This window comes from Psittacula echo, assembly GCF_963264785.1.
Source record: "Psittacula echo genome assembly, chromosome: 8".
Classification (NCBI taxonomy): Eukaryota; Metazoa; Chordata; class Aves; order Psittaciformes; family Psittacidae; genus Psittacula; species Psittacula echo.
The window spans coordinates 7306607-7331810 of NC_137744.1; the positions used below are offsets into that span (position 1 = coordinate 7306607).

At 43.4% G+C, this 25204-nt stretch overlaps 1 protein-coding gene across 1 annotated transcript in view; it reads right to left on the bottom strand.

Moving 5' to 3' along the window:
* Window positions 1–1034: 1034 nt before the first annotated feature.
* The window catches only part of CAPN6 (calpain 6), a gene marked incomplete at both ends in the record, with an annotated part of 49537 nt that continues 25367 nt past the window's right edge, over window positions 1035–25204 (bottom strand). The window contains 11 exons of the mRNA XM_080624991.1: window positions 1035–1217; window positions 1504–1640; window positions 9112–9233; window positions 9943–10145; window positions 11311–11433; window positions 14277–14472; window positions 16310–16387; window positions 18088–18281; window positions 20645–20837; window positions 21194–21402; window positions 21855–21986. Of these exons, the coding sequence (XP_080481117.1) occupies window positions 1035–1217; window positions 1504–1640; window positions 9112–9233; window positions 9943–10145; window positions 11311–11433; window positions 14277–14472; window positions 16310–16387; window positions 18088–18281; window positions 20645–20837; window positions 21194–21402; window positions 21855–21986 (1770 nt within the window). The remainder of the gene's footprint in view (window positions 1218–1503; window positions 1641–9111; window positions 9234–9942; window positions 10146–11310; window positions 11434–14276; window positions 14473–16309; window positions 16388–18087; window positions 18282–20644; window positions 20838–21193; window positions 21403–21854; window positions 21987–25204) is intronic.

A 25204-nucleotide genomic window follows, 5' to 3' on the forward strand; every position in this document is an offset into this window, starting at 1 on the left:
TGCAAAATTTCAAGAGTGATACCTGGTACCTGCCAGGGCACAGCATCTTTACAAACCCGTCCTCATCAGGAGCTAATTTTACCTTCTCTCAACCCATCACATCTAGAGAGACAAAAGGAATCCTACTCCATTTTTAGCATCGCGTGGATTAAACAAAGCCTCTTTAACAAGGAGGCTCCCATTACTGAGTTTGTCCTCTGAGCAAAACCACAGCTGAACTGTGAGGTGCCCTTCTCAACTTCTGAGTCATCAACTTAAGGTGGAGAATAAAAGAACATAAAAGGCAATCTGAAAGCCTCTATGTGGGCAAAGTTCTTATGTGCTGTGGTGTTCAAATAGGCATTGCAAGACCTGCACTTGTATTTGAATGTTGCCCTCGCATGCCTGGTCTTAGTGCTATGACTTATGGCTGAACTTCTTCCATAATGACGTTTTCACCAAGGAACAGAATCATCTGATCCACAGCAGTAACAGAAATTTTATATCCCTTTACAGGGGGAAAAAACCCAATCAAAGTTTAGCAATTCCCCTTTCGAATACAGCCTGGCAGTGAACAGGGACTGAGCGATGCCAATCCACCTTGTGCTTGCCACCCCACCAACCTGCTGGTACGTGACCATGATGATGCAGCCATTCCTGCCTTCCTCCAGTCCCACTGCTGAGAATAGATGACAGTGTGCCAGGAACTTGTGAGAACAGTCACATGTGCTTCCAGCTTATGTGCCAAGAGCTCCTGAAAGATGCTGCTGGGGAAGATGGTCACATCTTAATGAGCTATATGTGTAGTTTGGCCCCTCTTCTACTGTATTTGCTGTATCATGAATATATATATGTATAAAAATGTATTTTCCCCTCTTTAAAAGCTCCTCAACCCCATTATCCATGATAATGTGGAGAGTTAGAGGGTTTTTTTCCTTTTTAAAGCGATTATGATTATGTGCAACCTTTGTTCCCGAGTCATTCACACAGAAAGCACAGACAAGCCCCCCTGCTGCAAAGTGACAGCTCGCTCTGGCTCTGCAGGGCTTTGGTATTCACAGCTCCACAAGGTCATCACTGGAAAAAACCTTGATGGTGATGCGACCTGGCACGTCGGCTGCTGCCCGCCTGCCTCTCCCTCGGAGCTGCAGTGTCTGCTCTTCTCTGGGGTCACTGGGTGAAGCTGCCAGCACCGCCTGCCCAAGGAACTGGTCACACAAGATGTTGCTGTTCCAGACCTAGAGACAAGGGACCAGAAATAAACCCTACTGAAGCAGTGCTTCTCTTGCATTCCACCTGAATGGGTTGTGCAGAGGGTCACCACAATTCACCCCTTGAAAAAGCAGTGAGGAGGGGGAGGACATCTAAATTTAGCCAAATGCCTAGAGAGTGTGTGGGAGATTCTGGATTTGCATGCTCATTTACATACACTATGCAAATACAGAGCTACATTCAGCTTTTTGCTTTCTAGGTCACAGCCTGCCTGGAAGAGGAATAAAAATGACCCTGCGAGGCTTCTCTCACCTGGACAGTGATGGGGCTGTCAATGTTCTTCCTGTAGAAAATCACTTGTGTGTCAAAGACGGCACTGGTGGTATCATGTTGCACAGGGGAGCGCACATTCTGGTTCTCACACTTGATAAGCACATAGGGATCTGCTCCTAAAACACAATCAGCAGCACAGCAATTAGGACACAGAATGGGAGCTGAGACCTGCCCAGAAACCCAGCCGAAACAATCCCCTCCTGTGCCTGACCGCACCGCTGCTACTGAGCACAGGAACAGGGCACCAGAGCACATCACGTCCGCTGCTGAAATGCCTCTTTCTTGTAACAACGGGATGCTCAGAGCTGGAAACCAAGCACCATTTGCTGTGAAACCAGCTCACTCCCAGACTGAGGTTGCAATCTTGCCACATTCCCTTGCTGTGCATCCTCCTGGCTCATCTACAGAAAGTCTTCAAAGTGACACTCTAAGCTTCCCGCCTGCTCTAGATGCGCGAGCCAAAAGGCACCCATGCATATGCAAATGTAGTGTGTAGTTCTGAGTGCCTGGGCCCAAACGGGAGGTAAAAAATGTTCATCATCAATTCCTATGGAGGGCAAGGACAGGAACTGCACAGAACTTTAGATCACTGGATGCCCACCTTTAGACTGCTTAACTTGGAAGTGCCTGTCTACTCATTCTGACAGGAGTACTAGTGTTAGGAGGTAGCTTTTAAGAAGCAGTTTCTCTCCCAGAAAGTAAAACACTGCCAAAATGCAAAACCATACCGTAATAGTGCATTGGTTTCAACAATGTTTTCTGTGGGAAACTGTCCAAGGAAATCCTCCCCAATTTCTCATCTCATTCCCATGAACCCGAGACAGTTTCCTCGCTTCTGTCATTCAGATCAATCTAACTTTAAAGTTGATGTTATCACAACATGTCTGTATCTATAATAGGTCCTAATGCATGTTTTAAATTACACTTTAATCACACATGCCCTCACTGAGATTATTCAGCATTCTAGAAATGCTTTGTTGGTTTTACACTGAGCATTTTTACTTTGTCATAAATACTGATATTTTCTTTCCACGTCAATACAGAGCAAGAACTCTTTCGGAAATACCTGTCTTCATCCTCAAAGAGAACGGACCTTTCCACTTTCTGATCAACTCGAATTAAACACAGGCATCACCGTGTTTTAAATATCAACATAACTATTTCTGTCCATTCCTATTGTTAATGGACACCCCTTGCTACCCGTTAAACATGGATGTTAAACAAACCCACTGAATGTAAGTCAGACTCGTGATCATTTCTTACACACATTTCGTCACCATCCATCTACTTGGAAATGCCACCACCGGAATGACAGCCATAAGGCAGCATGATTTTAAGGTAGCTTTTGCCTTTTAGCAATTTATACCCAAGATGATTTCCCTCAAACTCGTCACTCATAAGAACAGATACCAACACCTCACACAAACAAACCACCCAACAGCTCCATCCAAAACAGAAGGAGCTGCTTCCACTGATGAGAAAGCAGCAGAATTTCCCATGTGCTGCACTGTGATTACACCTGGCCAGACATGCCAGGCCTGTTACCCTGACAACATCTCACACTTCCTATAGCAGGTAGCAGTGCATTGGCTTTCCTGAGAGACAATTACTTTCTGTGTCACTGAATGTGTGGATTTAGCTCTGGGGCATGGGGTGGCACCACGCTGTGTGATCAGTGATGGGAAAGCTCCCTCCTCTCCCCTTTCCATTTGGAAAATGGATCTGAATAAAATGGGGTCTTGCATGAAATGGTGTCAACTACTTTTGCCAGAGGCAAAGAGCAAAGCAAGGTCTGATCATTAACAGTAATTAAGAGATAAAGGGTATAAAAAGGGGAGGAGAAAGGACACAGAGTTTAAAGGGGTGACAGGCATATCTCCTGCAGCAGGGAGCTGTTAAGGAAGGGACTTGCAATGTGAAAGGAAAAGGAAAGCTGACGTGAAACAAACAGACTCGGATTCTCAGGGAAAAAAGGGATGTAGAAGAGGAACATGAAAGGTACGTGCAGAGCACCACCTCACAATGGCATTGCTGAATGGCCAGTTATGTTGGAAGGACTGGCTCCAATTCCACAGCAAAAGGTAAAAATGGGACAGCTGCACACGTGGGATGAGCCAAGGGATGTTCTCAGCTCCATTTTGCCCAGGTATCTGCAGCTCTGGGCTCGTGCATTTTCGGTACAAAGACAATGCAGAAAGGGCTGCTAATGTGGAAAAGCAACATCCTAGTATTTGCCATGAGCTGGGAATGAAAACAACTGGAGCTGCTACTCTGGCAACTGTTCTGGCAGTGGAAGGAGGACTGGGCTCAGTCCTCAGGCATACGTATGGCTCAAGCTATGCCTTGAACACCATGCTGTGTATAAACAGCTGTTTCATCAGTTCTATGGCCTTGCTACTGTATTGGGAGGCTGTGTGAAAAAAACAGTGCAAAGGGAAAGACTGAAATCTGTAAAAGCCAGGAACATTTGAACAGTAATGACATTTCTAAGGCTTAAAGAAACCTATGCACAGTTCTTTTTATTTAAGAACTGGCTCCTCAGATCTAACATCCTTCAGCACTGCACTGGAGCAAAAAGCTTTCTGAGAAGTTCTCAGAGACATTCCCATTCTTCTCCAGTTTAGACCACAATTACTGATACATGGAGAGCCAAACTCAGCCACTGGAAAACGCCATGGGCCAAGCAGAGCAGATGCGTCACTGAGACACAAGCACTGCCTTGGGAATTACAACAGGTTGGTTTGCTTTTTGCAGTTGAGTCTTTGCTCATGTGATACCTCTTGGCTTCTCCTGAAATACAGATAACCAAAGGGAGTCTTTCCACTGGCACCAGGATATCCTCTCCCCACCTCTGCTCTATTTCCTCCCTGCTTCCCTTCTGCTTTGGCAAGAACTAGCTGGTAAATAATCCAGTCTTCTCTTTCCTTCTGTTTCTCAGACTGCTCCCAAGGCAGCTGCCATTAAAGATACCAGATACTCTGCTTCCCAGGTATGTCACATACTGGGCATGACAAATACCTAGTTCAGAAAAGTGGTGAAAGGCAAGCATACGAATTCAACCTGGAATTTCAGTGGGAAATGCAGCAGGTGATTTGTTCTCAAGGATAAGCTTTTGGGGAAGGAGTGTGACAGTAGGGAGAGCAATTTTTAAAGCAGACTTGGGAACGAGAGACAGAAAATCTCCAAGCACACAGTGCTGCCTCACCCTGCAAACCTACCACTGCACTTGGCTCACATATAGTCTGATCAGCTTCAGAACAAGCTAACTCAGAGAGGTACTTCCAAGAGAAGCAGCCTATATGCATTTGGAATTGAGTCTGGGCAGCCACATTCATCCACTATTCCTGTCAACAGCAAACCAGCCACCATTTTTCCCAGACAGGACAACAAATCAAAGACAGCAGCAAGGAGGAGCTTTCCAATAAGCATTAAAAACTGAGATTAAAGAACCTTCCCCTGGCAGAGAGCAGGCTTCTGATGACAACCAGCTCATGAACCAGGCTGGATGTGCACTTGCTGTGCCATCATCATTCTCTTCCAGTTTTGTTTAAGCAGTTGCTCAGAAATCTGTGCTAAGCACAGCTCCCAGATGACAGTGATGGGCTCATGTCAAGAGCAGTGCATTCAAATCTGAAATCCCTCTATCCTAGTTGTATAAAACAAGGTATCTCTGTTCAGGCTGCTCTTACTTTCTGGAACTGCATACCCCAGTGTCAGAGTAGAGAGCCATCCTGATGCTTTCAGGACAGCTTGTCAGAGAGATGTAATGCCATGTCTCAGTTCTCAGAAGCTCCAGAATGAATCCTAACCTCCTCCTCAAGCTTTGTCTTCTCTCTGTGCTAGAGACTAACCAGGCAGGTGGTTGAACAAGGTGGAATATAGATCACAGCATAAGAAAAAAAGCAGCTTGACAGCCAAGGAGATGCAGATCAGAAGGTGGAGTCAGGAAACCCTTGTGAAATGCAATGGTGCTAATCAGACACAGCAGCTCACAGAGGAACGAGGTGCCAACAACCTTCACACCAGAAAATGAGTAACCTTTGTGTGAGGTCCTCTTAGCAGCAGGCAAACACAACCACTTCATCTACCTATTTTCTACTTGAATAAACGTATTGACTGTGCCTAACCTGAAACCTGTACTTGTCACTCCCAGTGGCAGTTGCTGTGTGGCCTCTTCCCTCATCTCACAGTATTGATTAGACACGAGGCTGCTGTTGACTTTTAAATCTGGTTCACATCAGGAGCAGCAGGTAAGGCTGGTATTCCAGTAACTGCCCATGTGACTGAGGTCTGAACTCTGGGCAAAGCTGGTCTTTACTGAATGCCTGGCTGCTATTTCTCCTGGAGATAAGCATGGCAGAGGGTCCAGACCAGTAAAGCCAGAGAGGAGACAAGGGATAATAAAGAATTGCATTCTTTTGTGGCAGCATTAGGAAGCAATCTTAGAGCATGGGATATTTCATGTCCCTGGACACACTACTTTCTAGCGTAAATTTACAATCCAGCCAGCGTGCTTCAAGGAATGTCTATGTCCACTTCTTTAATCTACCAAAAAAAACCCCAAACCCAAAAAACCCAGTGTGAGAAATGTGTTCCATACCCAGCTTTTTGCTACTAAGAATGCACTCTTGTATCAATCAGGACCTTTGCCAAATTTCCCAGCAAGGTGCCTTTAGAAGGCAGAGTGCTGTTTACAGGTGTCATCCTGCTCACTGCACAGCTGGATTTCAGCGTGTCAGCAGTGCATATTTGGCTTTATGGAGTTTCTATTTACACACTCTCCCTACTTGATTTGTCTGAAGCTGCTGTAAGATACAACATGCTGCAAGGCAAGCTATGAATATCCTGAGTTGGAGATACCTATAGAAAAAAAGGCTGATAAAGAAATATTCAGACAGGGATTTCACAGCAGTATTCAAGATAATAGGGAAGCTACTGAAGTGAAGTAACTGAGCTCTCCTTCAGTGCCCCCTGAATGGACGAGATTTAGGACTACAGGCTGGACAGAGGCTTTTACTGAAAGCTTTATGTTGATACAAAAGGAAAATATTTTAACTTCTCTGGTGAAATTTCATTCAAAGCCAAACGATAGGAATCATCTAGGTCTTGTGTTCACATCCCGTTTTGGTTTTGATGAATTTATAATGGCCTGTTGTTTCACAAGGAAATGGAAACACAATGACAGATTGTTTTTTTTTTGCAGCCACTTGATGCGTTCAATACCCATTCACAAATAGCATCACTTGACCCAGTTCTGCATTTTTTCAGCAGAAAAAATAACCAAACAGACGTTTTGCTTAGGTTAAAACAGAAAATCTGTGAGTCCATTTCCTATAGAAAGTTCTTCTCACAATAGGCTATTTGTTCAGTTCTGTCAGCCCCCCACTGGCTGCTGAAATCCAAGTGGAAGAAGATGCTTCCATGTGTGGTAGTTCTGGGTCCTAAAGGTATTTGGGCTATGCTGTAGTTAGAGTATCTATTACATGTTGGTTGCAAGTCCTGTTTGTGTATTCCTGAGGGTCTGTGTCACAATGCACCAAGCCCCACAACACTGAGCTGAAGCCTGGTCTTTGACATCTGCAGGCAACTGGTTTTAATGATCTTGTCAAAGCCGTGATTGTGCTAAGGATTGTGAAATGCTAAGGGTGGAGAATTGGCTTTTATTGCTTTACTGCAGGGGATGGTAGAGAAAAATGTTTAAGGAATTTTAAAAGAAAAAATAAAAACCAAACACACCCTTAAAAATTAAAATGTCCTTCCCGGGGCAAGAACAAGAACAAGAGCAAAGTCCCTCGTGTCAATGCACTGCCCTGCTATTCCTATCACATACAGCCCCATCAGTCTCACCCGTCCTTGCTGAGAACACGGAGCCCTGCAGCTTACATGAGGTGTTTGTGGCTCCTGCTTTTCAAGAGAAGTACCAAGAAAAATGAACTGAATCCACTTTCTGTGTCTCCTTCCTCCAACATTGCTGTTCCCTGAAGACACAACTGGACTGAGCAGAAAGTGGCTTTCACAGTGAAAAGTACATTCAGTCACCACTCCGTGGGTGCCAGGAATAGTGATGAAAAGAGGACTGGAATAAAATTGTAGCCAGCTGGTGGGAGAAATTTACTAGCTGCTTTGTGAGACTGAACTGTACTACAGGTCTAAGTCTAACGCCTTCTCTACCACAAGGAGTTAATGCAACTGAGCTCCACATCTTAAACTGAAGAAAGCTGAAGAGTTATCTGGAGCAAACACAGCAGATGCTCAGGAACCTCTTTAGTTTCTTGTTCCAGTTTCACCATAGTATCTTCGCTCCTTTGTTTTCTCCCTCCCAACCAAGCAGTGATTACCTTTTTCTATTGCATTGGTCATGGAAAATTACAGCCAACAGAGGGAGAGTAAGAGTAGAAAATGAAGAAGCAAATGACAACTGGACAAGTCTCCTAATTAACTGTCAACATCAGGTGCCAGAAAGACATTTTAGTGTCTTTCAGGACACTTCCTCTGATGTGTAGATACACAGTCCTCTACAAGTCACTTAACCTCTAGTTTAAGTCCTAGTTTACCCAGCTGAAAATGGTTCTTTGAAAACCATCATTTCCTCCCTGAAGTGCTGTTAAACTTGTGGTAATGAGTAAAAAGGTGTCCTGAAGGTTGTGAATGACATTGCTGAGGTAAGTGCAATGCACTATGTGAGCCTGTGTGATTCAGCTGTCTTTCTGGATATTTTCCACTTAGAAAGCACATAAACCCTGAAGGGTGAATTTCTTTCTAACCCCCACAAAAAACTTCTTGGGAGGGTTTGACTACTATTGCCCACCTGGCCCAGCACAGATGACACATAAATCTTGCTGTTTTGTATCCTCAAAAGGAGCGTGACCAGCAGGAGGTGATCCTGCCCCTCTGCTCTGCTCTTGTTGAGACCTCACTTGCAGTATTGTGTACAGTTCTGGTGTCCTCAACATAAAAAGGACATGGAACTGTTGGAACAAGTCCAGAGGAGGCCATGAGGATGATCAGGGACTGAAGCACCTCCTGTATGGAGATAGGCTGAGAAAGTTGGGGCTGTTCAGCCTGGAGAAGAGAAGGCTGCGTGGAGACCTCAGAGCAGCCTTCCAGTATCTGAAGGGGGCCTACAAGGATGCTGGGGAGAGACTCTTCATTAGGGACTGTAGTGATAGGACAAGGGGTAACGGGTTCAAACTTAAACAGGGGAAGTTTAGATTTGATATAAGGAAGAAATTCTTTACTGTAAGGGTGGTGAGGCACTGGAATGGGTTGCTCAAGGAAGTTGGGAATGCTCCATCCCTGGCGGTGTTCAAGGCCAGGTTGAACAGAGCCTTGGGTGCCATGGTTTAGTGTGAGGTGTCCCTGGCCATGGCAGGGGGGTTGGACCTGGATGACCTTCAGGTCCTTTCCAACTCAAACTATTCTACCGTTCTATGATTTCTCCTTTTGGGCAGATTTTAGAACATGCTGAAAAGAATCCCATAAATCTTCCATTTGTTTGGATAATTTCTGGCTACTTACATATCAAACCAGACCTTTAGAGGACTGAAGAAGCCCCTTCCAACTCTCCCAAGCTTGCTTTACACTTACCACCTGATCTGTCTTGCTTCTGTAAGCCCTCTGCAGAGTGAATTTTGATTTGGGTGACTCTGCGTGGATAGCCACAGAGAAGACTCCAACATGTCATTTTAGGCTTATCTGCCTTCAGCTCCCTGAAAAATCATGGGAAAAGCAACTGAAGTAATGAATGTCAAGCAAACAATCAATGGTTGTGGAAATTTGGCATTTACAGAACATGAGATTTGTCCTCTTTCCTCATCTAACATTTTGGAAGTTTGTGGTACAGAAATGACAAACTTAAGAAATAAATGCAGAGCAAAGCAAAGTAAACCAGATTTGTGTCATCTTTCACATGGCAGCAAAAGTGGTGGGAAAACACCCCAACAACTTCAAATCATGGAAAACACTATCAAAAGCAAGAAAAAATTCAGAAGGCCTGATTTCATGAAGCACTAGTTTTGCCCTTACAGACAACTACTGCTTTCAAAGGGGATGCTCAAAGAAATAAGCAGTGCCAACTGTAACTGCAAACACTGCTCCATGTTCTGACCTACAACTGGGGGCAACTACAAAAGCCAAACTAAAAGGTCAAAAGACCCAAACTGAATTGTCCACTAGGTTCATAAGTAAAAATGTCCTGACCATGCACAAATTCCTGTGAGGCTTCTGGAGGTGACCCCGAATATCTCAAGAGCCTGATTCTGGAGTGATATGAGCTAGCAAGTCAGGGATATTTGAGGGCAGCCGGGTAACCATTTCCAAGGAAATGCAGCCAATGTGGGCAAGAGAAAGGTTGGACTTGATGATACTAAAGGTCTTTTCCAACCTAATTGATTCTATGATTCCATGAGTACAACCTACCTGAGTTTTGATGGCACATCTGTGAAGAGTCTCAGTATAAACTTTGTAGTGATGCCAGGATGATAGGTAGTTGGGATAAGGACGTAGCGGCCTTGCTTGAGGATCCTCTTCAAGAACACAGTGCGCATGTTGATGTATGGAGATGTGGCCACTCTCTCCTGCACAGTGAGCTTGTGTAGTCGATAGCTTCTGTTATCCTCCACCTACAGCCACAGAACAGTACGGAGATTAATGCAAGGAAGGATACCTGAGCTAACAGGTAGGATTTTCCCTGAATGTCACACAGCCTTTCATGGGCAGAAAAGACTGTGCAATAAAGGCAAATGATTTGGCAAATGGTTTTTCACCCACAGAAGCTGTGGCAGAGATAGTCCTGATGGGCAACCCAGTGTTCCAAGCACTAGCCCACACAGGCTCCAAAGCAGTGCTATTTCACACTTCACTGCATTAGGATATACACGTATACCCCTAAGTAGAGGTGAAAGCTTGGGATGGTAAAGACATGCACCACTAACAGATAAAATGCTACTGCAGAGATTAGAAGGTGCATTTAGAGATGCCTGCACACTCCAAGGACTCTACCACTGAGCTACACTGCATCTTAAATGAGGCTGAGATTCAGTTGCCTCCTTTCTCTGTGGTTAACAGGTGACTGTCACATGAATAAGTGTGATGTAGATGTGAGGAGCTCTAACTGACTGTTAAAACTATGTTTTAGGGTAGGGTTCAGTGTAGTCCCATTAGCTAGAGCAACGAGGGATAAGATAACCTTGATCCTCAGTGAAAAAGCACACTCATAGCTGTTTCTCTTGCTTCCCTCCTTTCAGTTTATATGTTCTCATTTTAGTCAATTTGCTCTGGGAATGCAATTAAATTATTGTTTGGGATCCATTTGGTTCCTTTTCACATCTGCTCATTTCCTACTCACTACTTCAGCTTTTGAAAATACTCCTGACTCTCTTCTTAAGTGGCAAAAGAAAAACTTCAGACTTTCAAACTCATTCCCTTGGCTGTGTTTGCTGATGAATCGGAGGCAGGAGCCTCCAGTGGGGAGGAGAAAAAAAACCTTTCAAGCATTAATATTCTTTGTCTTTCTCTTCAAAGCTTGAAGTAGGAAAAGCACTTAAAATTCTTTTGCAGTAGGGAAAAATTACTTCTGTTCCTTTAGTTCAGATAGAGTTTGAATTGAAGTAGATTCAATTTAGTTCAAATAGTCTGTCTAATGTCAGCTCTTGTGACTGAGTGCAGTACACATGCAAAGCTCATGTTGAGAGGAGAGCCAGACCCTGTCATGACAATCATGCCTCTATCTGCCAAAGATCTCATTGTCAGGATGGAGCAGGGCTGCTGCACAAACTCTGAGCCTACCTTGAATATTTCAAAGCCAACGGGGATGCTGTCTCCTTTCCCTTCTTTCTTGTATTTGCGGCGATCCTCCTGTTGTAAGGAGACCAACACTTTGTCCTCAGTCTTCTTAACATCGAAGATGTACTAGTAAAAGAAAGAAAAGGACAAGCAGTTAGAAATGCCTTGGGATAATGAGGATAAAGCCATCACTGAGGAAATATATGCATACAAAGGATGCAAATGAAAATATATTTGGAGGTGGGAGGACAGTTCTCCATATAAGAGACATACTCAGCAATTCTCAGCTGAAAAATTAACGATAATAATAAGGATCTTTAAACCAAAAGTATCAGAGACACTGAAACAGGTAATTCACATAAAGGACAGCACGAGACAGTATTACAAAATAAACAGGACTAGGAAGGATTCCTGCATCTTTAACACACAAATCTTATACCCAAACTGTTTATAAAGTAAACTTGAATGAACCTGGGTTTAAGACTAATCAAAGGAATTTATTTCAAGTTTAGGCAGCAGTTCCTATCTCAATAAATCAGACTTGCTTACATTATTAAGGATCACCACCAGACCAGTTCACGAGTAAGTATGTAGCCTTTCAGTAGACAAAAGGTCAGATAGGTGTTTCTTTATATGACAAAGAATTAAACACTCAAGTCTGTTCACTATTAGGGTCTCCTGTAAATTTTCTTTCATGCATACAGAGGGCAAATCTGAGTTGTCAGAACCAGTGGAAGAGGACGCTATTTACTCCAAGTCCAGACAGATGCCGTATTCTCCCATCCTCCAAAGACCTTTAAATGTGAAGCAAGCAAATAAAAGCATAAAACTGCAGCTCTGCACAGTTGAGTACTATGTGCACCACGTGTTCTGATTTCAGCCACAATTCCCTGACAGCAAGCAGAGGAGTATCATCCCTGGTTCAACTCCCTCCTGCCTTCTCCAAGAGCTGCTAAAAAGCAAATCCTCATTGTGCTTTGTTCTGAGGTAGATACTGAGATTGCCTTGGTTACTGCTGTGCAATGATCCCCTGTAATGACTTCACATCCCCCTGTGGTCTGAGCTCTGCAGAACAAGGCACCATCCTATTCCTCATCCCTGATCCTCTCTGTCTCGGGCAGTGTCGCACTCACATGGAGGAAACACCATCCTAGCAGAGCTGGCTGAAGCACAGCAGTATTGGAAAGGAAATCGATACTTTACCAAGCCTCTGGGCTTCATTTGTTGCTCGCAATATTTATGTTCCAGATTGGCCTCCTACAGGACTACTGTTTGCTTTCTGGTTTTGATATGAATTCAATGCTTCTTTGTACTCTTATTTGTATGCTATATAAACATTGCATCAGGGAAAGCACAGTACCCTGAAGAGAGTCCTAGGGGATGTAAAGAGCCTCTGCAGAATCTAAGCAGCATCTCGCAGGAACACCTAATAAGGCGCGTTTTAATTCTTCTCCCTGTTCAACCATAGGCAGTGTTACCTTGTCAGATAGCCTGAAGTGTGCCAGGGCAAATGGAGGTGTGGAGGCGGAACTGTGAGAGTGCATGAGAGCTCTCTTGGTCTGGTGGAAGCTATGCAACTGTGATGATTTTTGATCTGATGACATTTCAGCTGTCCTAATGGGTAACAATCTGGAAATTAGGGGGTGGTTGTAGGAATACATTTACAGTTAAACTCCCTTATCTAAAGGAACTGGAAGTGTCACAATATTGCTCTGTACACATAAACTTCACAAGAGGCATTTCACTCAGGAAGCACAGACAGAGATCATCTCTAGATTATGGCAGTGTGTGCTGCAGTAATTTATTACAGCCCTAAGCTAACATAAATGTGTTCCAGCAGTGCTATTAAGAGCCTTTTAATCAACTAGCCTAGAGATAACACTGGAATAAAAAGAGCTTCCATTGCATCAGGCATTGCACTCAACTGTAACATGTATATTTTGTTCTCTGTGGCAGCTAAACACTTACAAATGAGACCCATACAAGCACTTGGAATAAATCCAGAATCATACAGGGAAATATCTGACTAAAATCATCCTCTAGAAAAGAGGCACTGACAGAAGACAGAGCAGTGAAGAACTGCTTCTCCATCTACAGCTGTATGACAGGATGAGCTGGGAGTTTGAGATTCACTCCTAGCCTGAACAGCAAAGGCTGCACTTCTCCAGTATCCTGCTATGGAAACCAAGGGGTGCAGACAGAAACCTCCCATACAATTGCAGAAAAGCAGACACAAGAACATTGTTCGTTAATCTAAAGTATGTGGCAAATTACAGAAGAACAGGGAGGGCAATTTTCAAAGTAGTAACTAAAGCAGAAAGTGCCCAAATCTCAGTGGCAGTACTGGCAGTTTGATGCCTGAATTTGCATTCACTAGGATGAAAATGTACAACACTGAGAAGGGCAGGAAGGTGAGAAATGGAGTGAGAATGGATGAACAGATAAACTGAATACCTTGAAACTTGCCAAGTAGGACAATTACAATTTCTGTTTCAAATTACAATGTCTGTAATACTGAGGAGAGGGTGAGCTTGGGGAAGAGACTAGATACTTTCAGAACCTTAGATTAATGCAAAGGGATACTATCTAAACACAGTGGCCCAAGTCCTTAGGCTGTTTAAGGATGTTAAATGAATGAAGTTGTCATTAGAAAAATCAGACTTGCTACCTTTCTGGTAACTTCCCAACTGGGAAACTGAAGGAAGTCCACACAGGACTTCACTAATCCTGGTGTGTCTGATTCATCAGCCCCAAACGTGATCAGTCCTAAACCAGTATCTAAACTCCTCTGAGAGATTTCACAGAAATCACTCAATCAAGCCGTGAAGCAGCAAACTCCCAGAGGACAGCCCCAGGCAATGAGACTTCTGTCAAGTCATCACTGCCAGCTCCCAAGCAGGGTGGGTATTTCCGAAGCTCTGGCTAAAATGGATACACTTCAATACCTCACAAAACACAGGGATTCCCACCTGGGGATTCTGAAGGAAGGTCTCTTTGTTATCAAAGCATCCACCAGAGCGATTTAGCAGGGGTTCTGAATTCTTTGCCCAAGCCCCATGCATCATCTTCTTCTCCCAGGTCTTGTGGATGCTGAAGTAGGAGGTATTCACAATCCGGCAGATGTCCACATCAGTGAAATTCTTACACCAGTCCTCAAATGTCATCCTGTACCATGGGACACCAGCGAAGTAATGGTTTGCTTAAAAATATACAGTGATACTCAAGCCAAGAGCCAAAATTACGCATGAAATCTTCCAGTAATTTAAGAGGAGGCATTGCTCAGCTGTGCAGAGGACAAGCTGATTCACTGGAAAGCTCTCCATACGGAAATACTTGTGAAGCCACAATCACACTATCTTAGAGCTTAATTTAGAGCAATATCACCTTAGTGTGGTTTGGTCAGCTCTGGATTTGTTGCAGCACATAAACCTATTAAAGGATAGATTGCATCTACAGGCTGAACTTGTTAACATGCATATTGCAAAGGTAAAAGAGATTATCTGCAACCAAAGCACTATACACACCTTGGTCCTTATTGCTACAACTGTCCCTGAGCAGGACTCAAACCTCTGTACTCTGGACATTGCTTTTATTTAGCACCATCTCAATGCTATAACCTGTGCCTGCTGAAGTGACAGACTGGCTTGCAGAGCAGTTAGAAACATTCACCTCCTCTAACAGCTTCATATCTCTGAAATAACACCATGTCCTGGCTTATTGATGTCCCAAAACCAAACCTTACAGGTGGCTTCCAGTTGCCAGTTCTGACAAAGCCAAGCAAACAGAAGACTTTTCATGCTGAGCCTTCCCAGCACACACTTGATGCAATATTAACAACCTACTGAAGCTGCTGCTGGATGGACTTCGCATATCTAAGCTTTGAACTGAATCATGTTAGAGTTCTAGAGGTTCTGTAGAGAATGAACACTTGTACCCATGCTGGAAAAAACCAACAGATACAAAAATTCTTTGGCTGTAATTGTATTTATAGATACCTCACTGACGGTTGACCTAGAAATCCTACAGATAGGCACAGTAGTTAGGAAACAAGATTGACATTGTGTTCAATATTTGGCACTCTATCATGTAAACCAACACGTGTAGTTTTTGATTCTGACTGAATGTCCTAAATATAGATAGAATCATAGAATAGTTAGGGTTGGAAAGGACCTGAAGGTCATCCAGGTCCAACCCCCCTGCCACGGCCAGGGACACCTCACACTAAACCATGGCACCCAAGGCTCTGTCCAACCTGGCCTTGAACACCGCCAGGGATGGAGCATTCACAACTTCCTTGGGCAACCCATTCCAGTGCCTCACCACCCTCACAGTAAAGAATTTCTTCCTTATATCCAATCTAAACTTCCCCTGTTTCAGTTTGAACCCGTTACCCCTTGTCCTATCACTACAGTCCCTGATGAAGAGTCCCTCCCCAGCATCCTTATAGGCCCCCTTCAGATACTGGAAGGCTGCTATGAGGTCTCCACGCAGCCTTCTCTTCTCCAGGCTGAACAGCCCCAACTTTCTCAGCCTGTCTCCATACAGGAGGTGCTCCAGTCCCTGATCATCCTCGTGGCCTCCTCTGGACTTGTTCCAACAGTTCCATGTCCTTTTTATGTTGAGGACACCAGAACTGCACACAATACTGCAAGTGAGGTCTCAGGAGGGCAGAGTAGAGGGGCAGGATCACCTCCTTCAACCTGCTGGTCACGCTCCTTTTGATGCAGCCCAGAATACAGTTGGCTTTCTGGGATGAATAAATTTTGAGGGTGTTTGAAACTTACAGTTACTAAGAACTACTAATTTTGTTCTACTGGGTTTTAATTCATCTTTTCTGTTCTTCTGTCATCCCTCGAGAGTTTAAAAGAAACAGACCTTGTGCCAGGACTGGATAATCTTATCCATGTGGGGAAGCTGTTCTTGAAGTTGTTAAATGGCAGAATTAATGGCAATTACTCAGTGCAGCCAGTATCTGCAAACCCCTCACATGGTTCCCACTCACCAGAACTCTCCATCATTCTCAAGAGTGAGTCCCAAGCTCTTACGTTCTGAATTGCTGACTTTCTTCCACTCCTCGGAACTGAAAGGAAAAGAAAAAGAGGAATAAAGCAACAGCAAGGATGATTAATGACTTCAGTTAAGTACTGCTTCCTGGAAATAAAACTGCAAGGAAAATTCTCTGATAGTCCCTTATAAAGGTAACATCAGAGTACTGAAAGGACAGATGATATTCAGGAAGAAGTGATGGGCTTTTACAGGAGGAGTTTGAAAACATGAATTGATTTGAAAGCTGCTAAAAAAGAAAGAGATGGATGGGAAATTGCCACAACTAGAGCAGATCTTCGTTGATTTCCTTTGTCACACCCTCCCTTAGGACACTAAACCGGCTGGTTTGGAAGGCTGTATGAGATTGAATCCATTCCCTGGAGGCCCTTCAAAAGAAACCTAGTTTTCCTCCTCATGAGCTTATTGAACATCTCACTTAGACCAGAGAATTCTCTTTGTTTTATAGCTCTTTAAATAAAAGAGACCTGAGGTCTAAGATTTCCCCAGGGAGCCTTTGAGAAGAAACTGCTGCAGCAGGAGCCTAGTGTCCAGTTTCCAGTGTGTGACACTACACTGCATGGACACCTCATTGCCTACATTAACATACAAGTTACATGTTCTGCATTGTCCCCAGAGGCATCTGCCTCTTTCCGCTGACCACAGAGAGCACAGGATCCTAAATGCAAGCAGTCTGATGCTTAAATCAGACAACACGATAGAAGACAGCATGAGCCCCCTTCCCTAATGTGTTACATAAGGCCAAGAGAGCCACAATTCCTCTCTCCCTTTCCAGAAGTACTTGGAGGATAAAGCTGAAGGTGGTTGGCAGGAGGGAAGGGAAGCTGCTTGCCATAACAGAAATTTTCTTCGCCTATTTGGAAATTCTCAATTTAATTCAGTTAGGCCAAAAACCAGGGGCCAACCTCAGAGTCCTCAGTGCTTCCACTGGCAGGAGCAGCAGCTGTGCCAAGACAAGAGCTAGTGAAGAACCACAGGTTAAACAAGACACAGTAGTTCTGCACATTCTTCGCATTTCACCTGGACCAAACTCTTTGAAAGTAATCGATTTTTGCTAGCTAAAGTATAAAAGGTAAGTACTTATTATCCTGTTGTTAAGAACACTACTTTATTAAATGCTAACAGTGGCTGGTAAGCACAGCGTTGAATTGCAACATCCCAGTTAAATGTTTTTTCATGTGTAAAGTGCCAGTGATGGAATACATCCCCTCCAGCGATCATTTCTGTCTCTCTAGAGGTGCCTGCTAAGCTCAATGCCCACATTAAAATTCATTAGAAAATAATTCCAAGCATCACAAGTGTGGCAATTTTACAGCATTTTTTACCAGTCACTTAAATTATCCAGGAATAAGAGGCTGATACCATCCCCAGCAGCTAGCAATTGCAGATGAGAAACTGAGTCACAGACAAAATCACTGTTGAAGCTGGGAACAAACCTCATGTTCTTGACTCATCACTTAATCATAGACTATTTGTCTACTCATGCCCCAGTGTGCGAGAACAGTGATGTATATATACAGCAAACAAAGGTCCAGGAAGCCATAAGCTCCTGGCTCATCCAGGATGTCTTCGTTTGCTCACAGAATGCTAACAGATGGCACAATAGTTCAGCCATCACTCCTAAGTACTACAGACTGACGTTGTGTCCTAACAGTGTTTAACCATGCACCTAACCAGTGATCCTAATCACAGTTTCATTCCTTTTGCATCACTTACCTGTCACTCCATGGGCCACTCCACTCTCTTTTTCCCCAGGGATTCCTCAGCCTGATCATAAACAGCTTTTCTGCCTTAAAAGAGAATATGAGCCTCTCTCCAAGGCGCAGCTTCCGAATTGCAGTCACTGAGTAGGCATGGCCGATGACAAGACCCATCTCTGTCTCCACTTCATTGGCACTGCCAGAGGAAGCCTTCAGCACCAAGAATAACAATTCAAAAGAGCTCATATCATTGAGGGACCTGACAGACACATGTTCAAGGGGCAGGATGGGGAAGGTTTGTTTCTTTTCACAGAGCTGTATGTTCTCTTCCCAAGTGTTTTGACTATGCAGGAAGACAACAGCACTAGGGCTCAAAACTAGTGACCCACTAGTCTTTTGCATGACACTGCCTGACAAGTCCAGAGCACAGGAGAATACTGCCTGCTACAGCCATTCTGTCTCTCCCTGGCCTCTGAGAGTTAAAGACTGGGCTAGTGGCTACAACAATTTCATTTAATGCATCCAGATCAAAATCTCAGCAGTACATCTAAAACCAGAACAGCAGTATCACGAAAAGATGCTGGAGTTGCTTTGAATGACTAGCCCTTAACAAAGCCAGTGCAATGTTGCTTCTGAGCAACACATACCAGACAGGACAACGGAAAAAGTAAAGCTGTATCAGTGCTGTAACTCTTCTGAAAAGAAACGATCCAAATGGAGCCAGCATGGACATCTTTGCATTGAGCCACATCCAGTCTCTCTCACCTATGTCGGTCTATAGCCCAATGGGCCTATAGACACTTACTCCCTTAGCAACAAGGAAGGAATATTAGATTTAGTTAGATTTAGAGCAGATCCTTGCATGTAAACTTAAAGTGAGCTAATTAAAGAGCAAAACTATCAAGACTTTGCTCTGGTGGGGAGAGCTGGACTTATTCAAGGTATAACATGCACGCAGTGCTTTCTCAGATACTTTTACCCCTTGCAGAATTCCTGTGGTCTAAACAGACATGGTCGTTCTCCTAACACAGGTATTGCACTGATACAACAGTGTTCAGTTCCCAAAGATAAGACATCAGGGAGGAGAAAAGACAGAAAAGAGGCATTTCTATCAAATTGGAACTGAGAGATGGTCTGGCAACTGTGAGACTCTTGCCAACACCTCTTTGCCTTTCACCAACAACAGCTCCTAAAGAATCAGCTTATGTGTTACACCAAGACTGGCTGACATTTCCAATGGGTTTGAGCTTTCTCCAGTGTAACACTTTCACTTACATTTTTCACAACTAAAAGCAAACAATAGTCCCTGACAGCATGGGAGTCTGTAACCTGTCCTGCAGCTTTTGTTATCCCTCAGGCTTGGCTTTTCTTACTGCTAGGCTGCCCTTCCCACCTCATTCTGAAGGCATTTATTTATTTAAATGAGATATTTAAACATCTACTGTCTGTTCAAATTTCCAAATGGTGGATCTCAGGGCTATTTTATAATGCAAGGAAAATGATGACATGTTTGTAAGTCAGCAATGAAGCCACTTGAGTATTAAATATTCTGTACCTAGCAAGCTTTGTTGTGCGTATAATACATCTATCAAAAAGTGATATATGCAGACAAGTCAAGCCAAACCAATAGGAACAGCCTCTGTGTAAACAATGTTTAGAAGCATCTGTGTTTAACTTGACAGGCAGAAATATAATGTTAGGAAGAAGTGAAAGCATTACAACTGTCTATTTAATTGTTTTTAAAATACAGCTCCCTGTATTTAGCCTATCTCTGCAGGAGATCCATGTTAAGAAACAGCTGCCTTAGCATTTGGGAGCAACCTACCATCCCAGAAACAAAGTTCACAGCGTGATTCACATGAAGTCTGGTTTGTCATTCATTATTAACAAACAGCACTACCTAAATAACCAAGTGAGCTCAGCCTTTCAGCTCAGCTCCAGCATTACAATGATGAGACAACTGCATCATAGGATCATAGAATAGTTAGGGTTGGAAAGGACCTTAAGATCATCTAGTTCCAACCCCCCTGCCATGGCAAGGGACACCTCACACTAAACCATGGCACCCAAGGCTCTGTCCAACCTGGCCTTGAACACCACCAGGGATGGAGCATTCACAACCTCCCTGGGCAACCCATTCCAGCGCCTCACCACCCTCATCACAACCAAAGTCAAGAAGTCTCAGCAGCGCAGTGCCAGCAGAACTGTTTTCTCTAAACAGATTTCCCTAAGAAACAGAGAAAATGAATGCTGCCATCTGGCCTGTAAATGGGGGCATTCTGGGTGTATTAACCTCAGGTCAATACACAACTGTGACCATTCGGAAAGAACAGTATTTCAGATGCACAGTAAAGTGGCAGCACAAACGGCTTTGTGGTTTTCTGATTGTATTTAGTGGCTCATGGAGCTGTGCTTGGCTGACAGCACTGCCAACTTGCTAGTTTCTTCCATAGGAAGCTTTTCCAAAGCATACAAATGAAGGACACACTCAATATACTTCTAGTAATAATGGTATTTTTTCCAGATTTTTTTAAACTGAAATTAACTCCTCAAATCCACCTCTCTATACATACCGCAATGTAGCAGCTGATCAACCCGCCTCTTTTATGCACTTTCAGCAAGTCTTCAAACAGCTTCATCTGCTCAGAAATAATCTCACCGTATTTGCCCTGTACCAAATCAATAGATTCTGCCACTGCTCCAGTGAAATCCACAATTGCATCTGCAGCGCTGCCTCCATCCAGGGCTTCATAAGATCCAGCCAGCCTGGAGATAACACAGAACATTCTCAGTTACCTGTTGTAACTCAGCTTGAATGTAGGAAATAAATTTGTGTTTCACCACAAAACAAAACAAAACATCAGCTTGCATATAAACATTTGCTGGGTTTCTAGGAAAGAAGTCAAATGATCTTTAAGGTTTTGGGCTGCTGAAGGGAAGTACATTGCACTCTTATGATTCCCCTCCTCCATGCAGATTAAAGGAGTTTTCAATCATGTTTAGGTTCTCTACTAGCAGTAAACCTAAAACCTATGGAAAATATGACAGAGTTGAAAGAAAAACAAACAGATGGATAGAAGGGACAGCACTGAGGACTAAAATGACAATGAATTAGTTCATACTTTGCATAAGCCTTCTCCAACAATGCACTCCAGAATTCATTTTTCACATTGGAATGGCAGTAGATCAACTTCCCATCCATTGTTGGCAGCAGATCATCAACCACCACCTCTGTCCATTCTCCAAAGCACCAGAAACGGAAACGGAAAATCCCAGCATATTTCTCTGGGTTTTTTGGGTCCCATTCTTGTTCGTTAAAATCTGGAATCACCTAAGAAACCATGGAGAGGAAAGTTCACCAAATACACCGTGTTAAAATTTGTCGAGAGGGCAGAATGCTCTGGGACACGCACTATGCTGGTATTCAGCTTTATGAGTAGTCAACCTCAAATAGATGAAGTGCAAAAAGAGGCTGAACTTGGTACAATGTCAAATATAGTCCCACTTCAAAGAATCATTCAGGAAAGTCACATTTAAATTGCTCTGCAGGGAAAGACAGAACCTGTTACACTATTAACTGTGGCTTTGTTATATCTCTGGTGCTCAGTGGGACTGTGGAAGTCTCATAGGATGGAAAAATATCTTCTAAAGAAAGCGAATTTGAATTCACCAAATTCACACTCATTAGAGGCACATTGGTCCTAAAAAGAAAAACGCTGGCTGATAGGCAGGGTAACAACAGGGTTTGTTAGTTTTCATGTACCAAGCACACTGATCACCTACCTGCTGCCAGAGGCTCTTCCTCAGAGCCAAGCAGGAGCATGCAGCCACAAACCAGCAGTTCCCCAGGGTGCCTTGGTGTAAATCATGGGAGCTGATTCCATTCACAAAGAGGTGGGGGTCTTCACAGAGGTCCTAACAAAGCAAAACAGCAGTTACTGGAAACTCCGCTCCAGAAATGATCACAGCATCCTTCCAGCTATTCCTTTCCACACTTGTTGTGCATCACAATCCCACTGAAGCATGGAGTTTTCTGTACCAGGAAGTTCAAAAGCTCTCTGACACTGTGTGTATTTGAAAGTTGTGGTATACAGGATTAAGTTTCTATAACTAGATTGTGTTGTTTTATCTAAACACCAGGATTTGCCTCTTATTTTATCAGGGTTCCTAGTTTTGCCCTCAGCTGAGGGTGATTTTTGAGGACTGGAATTAATTCAACATTTGGAAGACTTATTTGGCATTGGCACTGTTAATGAACTAAAAGTAAATTAAAGGAGAAGGAGGAAGCATTACAGGGAAAGGCTCTGACCAGAAAAAAAAACCATCAAGAAAAGCAGCAGGAAATAATGCTACTGACTCCAGAACTCTAAGCTCCTCTTCCTTCTCTGCCACTCCCTTGGCTAACATACTGGAAACCCTTTTCCACCAACAGCATGAGTTATTGCATCCCACCCAGCACCAAAGGCAGCAGCGAATACATGTCTGTGAAATATGCCTCTTACTCTCTGGGTCTCATCTTGCTTATTTATCTGGCTCTTATTAGAACCACTCCTTCCTCCCCTCCCATTGCTTTCCTGGCTCTGTCTCTATTCACATGCAGATTCTCATCAAACCGTAGTCATCTCTTCCTGTGATGTCTCCCTGTTCCTCACTAGCTTGCCCCTTGCTGTGTCTTTATAGCCTGCAGATCAGGGCACTGGAAGGAGCACCTCTAAGTACCACTGAACATGGGAAAGCCACAGGGGTACATTTTGCAGCAGTTTTGTGTTTATTACCAAGAAATCCTTGGTAGACAGTGTTCTGCTGAACATCTGTGGCCTCACAGTCCCAGAGAGAACTTCCCAAGCAACCCTTCTGAAAACAGGTAATCTGCCTGCCCCAGTATTGGTATGGAACCTACTGGTTTCAACCCAGTGATTGCTCATGACTCTTGTATGAATCACTGTTTTCCCTGATTGGTTTGAGAGGATGGAGGAGCAGCCAGCGGTAAGAAATTCTGCTCTTTCACAGTATAACTCTAAATTTCAACACCGTGGAAAGGAAATTATCTTATATCCAGGCATTAGAAATGCAGAATAGATAACACCCTGTCCCCTCAAAATGGCAGGAGACTCCAAACTCACTGCAGTCTTTCCAGTTTGTTATCAGTAGCAGAGTAAGGAGCTGTGCTCCTTACCTCACGGATTCTCACTGCCCTTTGATAATTATAGATGATAATCCCAAAATACCAAGACTGCAATCCAAGCCTGGCTACACACCAGGCATGTCAAAACCTCTCACCCTTCCCTTTGATGGGACTGTGACAAATCAGTGCCAGCTGAACTTAAGTCTCAGAGAAAAAAAGCACCTTAGTGATGAGCTGAAAGCCTGTTTTCCTGAGCTACCTTAGCAGATGACAGCCTGAAGTCAGCTCATGACATGTAAATGCATGGAGCTGCTGCTGTTTGCTGTAAGAAAATGGTATTTTTGGCATGAGACTTTTCTCATTAAATAACAATTGGTAGAAATTTCAGATGCCTCTTGGGAAACAAGTAACTGATCATTACATGACACTGTTCTGCCAGCGTTTCTTGCACATTTTCACTTAGACACATTTCAGAGCTTATTAACAGACTTTAATAGAATTCTGAGTAACAAAATGGTGCCTATGAGGAAAACTGATCATGTACCCAATACTCATCTGCATCGTGGCCAGATTCATTTCATCTGCCTGGGTGCTCTGATACAGAGTGGCAGCAGAAGCTCCAGGTTAAGCACTTCAGCTGATGTAAGTCAACTCAGTTGCCTGTTGCAGGGTTGACATCAGTTAATTGCTTGGCCTTCATGGTGGTAGCACACATTCCAAACCCAGCTCGGATAGACTCAAGTTTCAGATCCCATTTCCATGCATCTCTGGCAGTAACAATTTCAGTTTGTTTTTCCTTTCAAAATGGTATTTTCTTAGCATAATAAACAAGGGATAAAAGGAGCCTTCAGAGTTAAAATTGTCCAAACTTCTCTGTCACTAGAGGAAGACAAAACTTTCAAAAGACATTAAGCACTAACATGTATTACAAATATCTGCTCTTATTTGGGTTGCTTTGCTAAAAATAACCACATTAAACTGGTATATTTTAATTGAAGCGTGTCTTGCATCTCACACAGTCCTCAAAGAAAAAAACAGAGAGCAACACGTGTGAGCTGCCAAAACTTATGGACGAGATTAACATTTACTGATCACTGGGATCCAAAACAAACATGGAACAGCAGAGCTTAGAAACAGCACCTCCCTGATTCCACCACAGCCACTAAATTCTTCAGGATCCTGCTTGATAAACCCTTTCTTATTAAGCTGCCTAGAAGCCCTGGACTGCTGAGACTAAACACCAAAGTAAGAAAACGACATTAACTCTTTTTCTCTTGTCATTAATTACAGCCACTATAACAGCTTCTGTGATGACTGTCACTGTGTGGCCCAGATGAGATGCACAATAACACTCAGGTACAAGCTCTGGCTGATTTCAGTTGTTTGCTCTCTTTTGGGCTTTCTGCTTTTCACCACTTATGCAGAATTGCAAATTCTAAGGAAAACTTTTGAGATGGAATCAGCTAAACCACAATTCCCCCACCACAGTTAGAAATGTGCTATTTAAATACAGTATTCTACAGTCTTTGGGAAGATCTTGAAGTATTTCTGGTTGTCCCAAGCATGTAAAAAAAAACCCCAAAACCAAACAAACACACCTCCCCCCCAACTTTTCCAATAATGTTCCCAGCAGTGGGACCGAGCTGAAGGACCAAGCTGAAGGACCAAGCCAACTATCATCAGAGGAATTACAAGAAGAGACTGACAAAAGATTGGCCCAAGAGCTTCAGGAGACCTAATGCCTTCTCTCCCTTGCAACCTAAGCACCCAAGCACTTGGATATTGAAGTGCCTCCTTTGCAAATATAGTGGTTTTAACCATTATCCCTTTGCTCAGAATCAGCCTGCATCATCTGTGCTGTAAAAAAGAGAAGTATCTTCACATTTCCAAGAAAAAGTTTAAAGGAGGTTACTGAGTCTTATTATACATCATTAATGTATAATAGCCACACTATTTCTGATACATCGCCACTAATAAAAGCATTTGTCATATTATTTATGCCCACAGG